The sequence below is a fragment of the Cupressus sempervirens genome, chromosome 5, assembly GCF_028749045.1.
Source record: "Cupressus sempervirens isolate cs-2001-9-10 chromosome 5, ASM2874904v1, whole genome shotgun sequence".
In the NCBI taxonomy this organism is placed as follows: domain Eukaryota; kingdom Viridiplantae; phylum Streptophyta; class Pinopsida; order Cupressales; family Cupressaceae; genus Cupressus; species Cupressus sempervirens.
In genome coordinates, this window is record NC_143122.1 from 618,786,982 (window position 1) to 618,793,174 (window position 6,193).

At 26.8% G+C, this 6,193-nt stretch overlaps 1 protein-coding gene across 1 annotated transcript; it reads left to right on the forward strand.

Annotated features, from left to right (window-relative positions):
• Positions 1-1,513: 1,513 nt before the first annotated feature.
• LOC149557411 (MADS-box protein SVP-like) lies at positions 1,514-2,227 on the forward strand. Its single transcript, XM_089785974.1, has one exon. The coding sequence runs from the start codon at positions 1,547-1,549 to the stop codon at positions 2,096-2,098; it is 552 nt and encodes a 183-aa protein (XP_089642100.1). The 5' UTR covers positions 1,514-1,546; the 3' UTR covers positions 2,099-2,227.
• The last annotated feature ends 3,966 nt before the right edge of the window (positions 2,228-6,193 follow it).

The window sequence follows — 6,193 nt, forward strand, 5'->3', positions numbered from 1 at the left end:
AAAAAATTTAATATAATATATAATATATTATAGTTATTGATATTATTAGTATTTGTCGGGCTAAGTATTATTATATTAATTTTTGAATAGTTGTAGTTAACTAGTTATTAAATTTATTTTTTCCAACCAATCAATACAAATTAAAATAAAATATTTCTACCAATATTAAAATTAATAATTTTTTTATAGTTTACATGTTTGGTTATGAAAGTTTGAGTCTTATACACACAAGTTCTCAAAATATATGCACAATTTCTTGAATATAAAAAACTAACAATTTTAATACCACATTTTTAGATACTATTATGATCACATAAGTGTGTTGAAAGTATAATTATTTTAAATTATTTTGTTATTAATTATATCTTAAATGTAAGTATAATATTTATAATATAATAATTTTCAAATATTTATTATATTATAATTATTTATTTTCTTAAAGTTTTCTAGTTTTTGAACATATAAGACTAATCTTTTTGTATTTTTAAAATTATTTCTTATTTTATTTTAATTATGAATTTTTATTAATTTATTTTCTAGTGATTGATATTATATATTATTTAAATCAGTTTAGACTTATATACAAGTTAATAATGTATAGAATTTTAATAACTAAATAATAATAAAAATATATAATATTTTGTAAAATAACATTATAGATAATTACAATACAATTAAATATTATCACAATATATGTTTTATTTCTAATTTAACATCTTTTTTGAATATTACAATAAACTATATAACTTATATTTAATCTTAATAGAAGCTTAATTTTTTGAAATAATATGCTTATGTTTTATATTTATTATTTTATTTTAATGCGGTAAGTATTAGCCACTATGTGGCACTTGTTGACAGAAAAGAAATTGTTATTATTTTTATCTAAAATATTTATAAAATTATTCCACAAGACTGAACGTTCCCTTCTTTGGGCGTATCAACAAAAAATTATAATTATATTTATCTACAAGTATTATAAACTTATCCCGCAGGTTGCCTTTTTTGAGCGTATCAACAAAAAACTATAATAATTATATTTATCTACAAGTATTATAAACTTATCCCGCAGGTTGCCTTCTTTGAGCGTATCAACAAAAAACTATAATTATATTTATCTACAATTATTATAAATTTATCCTGCACAAAACTGAAGGTTCCCTTCTTCGCCTGTATCAACGAATTCGTTGTATTCTATTTTTCTAATAATCAATATAATCAACATCAACAAAGCTTAAACCTTTTACCAATAATATATATAGATAGATAAAACCAACTATTGTATCCAATGTTTTACATAAACATTCTCTTTTAAGTATATTGAACTCGTAGTGAACTAATGATACGTAGAAGTTGCTTTGTATATGAATACACATTTGTAGATTTGAACAGTTGCATGGGCACATAAACAGTTAACAGTTAGTTCCATTTGCGCTTTCCATCTATATATATGTAGAAGTAAGCTTGATTCGTGCGAGTTGGGGTGGGCGGGGCAAAAGGGGTAAGAAAAGTGTGTAATGTGCATCATATATATTTTGTTGGAAACATGGGGCGAAGGAAACTTCCAATCGTAGAGATAGTTGATGCTAAGAAGAGAAAGACGACCTTCGAGAAGCGAAAAGCGGGACTATTGAAGAAAGCTGATGAACTTACAATTCTCGCACGCTGCAGAATTCTAACTCTTATCATTTCATGCAGCGGAGAGCTGTACCAATACTGCAATGTGGACGCATCAGAGATATTGAAGCAGTACATGGGAATCGTAGAGAAGAAGAGCAATGTTGATGATGATTCACTGATGCTGCGGGATCATATTAGGGATTTGCGGTCGAGTAGGGTAAAAGAAGTTGGTGGAGAAGAGATTTCAAAAATGGATCTGATAGGGTTGATGGAACTGGAACAGAAACTCACGGCTTCTATCATCCGAATCGGAGATACGAGAGCCAGGAGACACGCAGAAATGGTATGTGAAGAAAAACGAAAAGCCCACCATTCGATAACAACTCTCGGTTCAGAGAAGAACATAGTGGGTGCTACTCCCATGCCCATTAATTCTATGGCTCCAGCTCAATCCCATGGGACATCTATAAGTGGCTGAATTTGAGTTTAGATTAGAAATCTGTTTTTTTCAGCTTGTTATAGGGTAATAAAATGTATGGGATTCATATTTCATGAGTCGGTCGTTTCTATGTTCAGAAATAATGAGTTAAACTTGGATTGTCTGAAATTTTGTAAAGAGATTAGAATAGATTAGATACATTGTTTGGACAATTTTTTTGTAGCGAGTCTTTCATCTTGCTCTTAATGGTTATATTTTTCAAAAAAAAAATTAAAGCTTTTTTGATATTCATTATCGACTATCATTCTTGTGTTTCTCAATTTTGATTGTGTAGGAATTTTTACGTCAATGTTTTGAGTCACATTATCATCCGTCATCAAAACAAAACAAGAGTTCTAGGAGGAGAAAATAGTGCGCAGATCGAAGATTCAATAAAGAGAAAGAGAGCTCTCTTAATTAATGAGTCTTGATTTACAATCTGCTGTTTTTCATCTCCTAATCACTTTGTTTAGAGGATTGATCACACCGGACTGCTTAAACATCACATAGTAAGGCTAAAACTGTTAAATAGTCAATATTGACTTATTTTTCCAAGCCTAATTTCCTCCTTAGTGTGTGATGTTTAAGGGTGGTCCTATCACATAGTACAAGTCAAAATGTTGAACCTCCTTTACTAAGATTTTATTTCTAAAATTTTTTCAAGTTAATATGGACAATTTTCTCATAGGCTAATATTTTTGAGAAAAGATTGAAGCTCTTCTAAAACTTCATTAATATTATTCAATTATCATTCTTGTGCCTCTCAATTCTGATTGTGTAAGAACTTTTTTTGTTAATGTTTTGAGTCACACTATCATCCATCATCAGGAAGAAGAGGATAAGGAGTTAAAAATAGTGGGCTGCAGATCAAATATTCAATTAAAGGAAAGAGATCACTTCATTCAGATGATAGATGACACAATACAGGCCAAAATGTTGACACAAAATTTTGCTTGCACAATTTTATATGTTTACATGCATGGTCAATATGGAGTCTTCTTTACTAAGATTTCATTTCTAATTAGATTATCCCTTGAAGCACTTTCAAAAGTGAATTTTTTTTTACTTTATTTTGTAAAGGTTTGCCTTCAAAAGCTCACATTTTTTCAAGTATATTACAATATGTTAAGAATTTAATAAGTGTGATCCATTCATCTATTTCTACATTTTCACGTTGTTAGTTTCTCTATAACAATTAGTAAGTTCAAGTACCAAGATACATATCTCAACTTCCTCCATTTGCTTTTGTTGTCATTAATTTTTTTTGTAATAATTATAAGGAGATCAAAAAAGAGAGTTATAGAAAAGAGTACAAATTCAAAGGCACAACCTCACAAGGAGATTATCAGAAAGTCCAAGTACATTAACCAATATCAGAGAGTAGTGAAGTAAATCACCATAAGCATCAACCCAAGTGGTCCATCCCATGGTGCCCTCCATCCACACAATATTTTTTTGACTCTAAATCTGGTTGAGCAAGAGAATCATGTCATCATAAGAGTTCTTGTTCTTCCTTTTAACTTCCAAGTTGAGCTACTTTATAGTCTTTTCAAAATTCTGTGGATTGTCAATGTGTCTCCTCCAAATGTGCCCATCCTTAAGCTCAAAGATGAAGAAAGTGGCATAGCCATTCTTTATGAGCCTTTTATATTTTTCCCTATCCACCAACATAGTGATGTGTACCTAAAAGAAGATTTTAAGTCTTTCTTCCATCTGCCATAGAATGTTAGATGAAACAATATTCCAAAATAAATTAGTATCATTTTTAACCCATCAATATGACTAATAATGATTTCAAAAACATTAAAATTTGTTGGAAAAGAGATACCAAACATGAGCCATATTTCTTTTGAAAAATATAGTCAGAGAATATATGTCTACCAGATTCACAAAGTCTACATATATTACAGTAATGAGTGGCTGAAAAGTCCTTTCTGACCATTAAAAACATTTAACCTTAGAATCAATTGAACTTTGCCTCCAAGAACAGATAGATATCAAGAATAGAGTACCAAACACTATTGACATGGTCGATGATGTCGTTAATTTTAACTATTAATATTAATATTTTGCATTATTAATATTAATATTTTGCACAATATATTATAAGAAAGTATCCTGTCATCTCTGTTCATGTATGTGTAATCTAAAGGCCTGGAATTTTGGAGCTTAAACCTTAACTCAGTCTTTGTTGGTTGGTAAACAAGAGGCATGAGCCTCCAAAAATTAACTTTTCCGGAAGTTATATATTATATATTAAGAATTTTATAAGTCTCGTCTATTAATCTATTTGAATAACGTTATCGTCATGTGAGTTTTTGCGGAACCAAGATGATTGCAAAATATTTCTCAACTTCCAACTAACTTTGGGTTGATCTCTATTTCCCACATTTTATTTTGGTAACATTCAATCTTTTTGAACGAAGATTCTATATAATCTGTATATTTAGAATTTGAGGTTGAATTTTAAATTATTTTTTATTATTATAGTATTTAACTATTACTATTTAATACTTTAGATAATATAATTTTAAATTTATTTTTATTTTTATTTTTTGTTGTTAATATTTTTAATTATTAATAATATTAATATCTTACATAATATGTTCTAAGTAGGTGTCCATCTTTATTGATTATGTAATTTGAAGGCCTAAAATTAAAATTTAAGTGATAACATATTATATTCATAAATCTAACTGAACATAACTAAAATAAAAAAATTATTTAGATTCATTTTTTTATAAAAATAATATTGATATTTATTTACTTCAAAATAATTTTTTTCCAAATTATAAATAGTTCCTTAATATATAAAAAATTGTTTTTTTTAAATAATAAATTGTTGAAAAACAGAAATCTTCATTAAAATCACCTGTTGTGAATTCAAGTTTGTATTAAAAAATTAATTTATCAAATGAAATGCTTAGCTTTAAAATTAAAATCTAATAAAAACTAAAAAGTTTCAAACTATATTATTTAAGTATATATTTAAAAAATACTTCTTTCACTTTTACGATTCTGCCCGCCTCTTCTATTTTCTCTTTTCTGTCTTTTCGTGAAAAATGAGGCATTCTCTTCTCTCAATTATGGCGTATCAGAAGTTTTCCCACGTTTATGTATGCTTTTATTTATTTATTTGATACACAGTATTTGGAAACTTTAGTTAGAAAACATTGAACCATTTATAGGCTTTTTAATATAAATCTTTAATATAAACTTTCAAAAGAGGAATTCATTGGGCCTTTTAACTTCGCTCTTAAATCTTATTGTGTGATGTTTAAACCATTTCTAATAGCTCAAGTAAATTCTTCATAGTATCTAAAATGATATTTATTTTATTAATATCTTTTTCTTATAGAATGATTATAAATATTAATTGTTTCCAAGATATTATTTTATATTAAAATATTAATGTTATTACATTTATCATTTTTTTTAAAACTAAGTGAAGAGTCTCTTATAAAGATATAGTAACATAGAATAAAAGAAATTTTTTTATTTAATCATTTATAATATAATCTTTTGTTAGATTTCGTATTGAAATTTTTATTATTATATTTTTTTACATTTGCTAATTTTATATCTAATATTTTTAATAATATTTATATTAATAATTGAGATGTTAAAGTTATTGTTGAACTTTGAATAAATAAATAAAAATTGTATATGTTCCATAATTTTATATCCAACAACATGAGAGTCATTAATGAATCACCACTCATGAAATAGCCATAAATAAATTTAACTCAAAAACTATAGAGTTAAATCCTGATTGTAACATCAATTGTTGTAATGTTGAAGTGGAATGAACTAAGATTTTATGTAAAGACAAGTGAGAAAGGAAGTTTGCATATGACAACATGCTATCTAGTCCATTCAATTCCTTGTGCTCCATACAACTGACTCTCCTCCATAAGCTGTTGTGTTTCAATGGACAAATCAACTAATTATAGTTAATTTAGAAAATTTTGATATTAAAAATCTCAATGACATATAATATCTCATTTAGGTCATTGATAATTATAATTGCAAATATTATTTTAATGAATGTAACAATATTTTTTGAAATTTATTTATTTTGTTTCAAATTAAGTA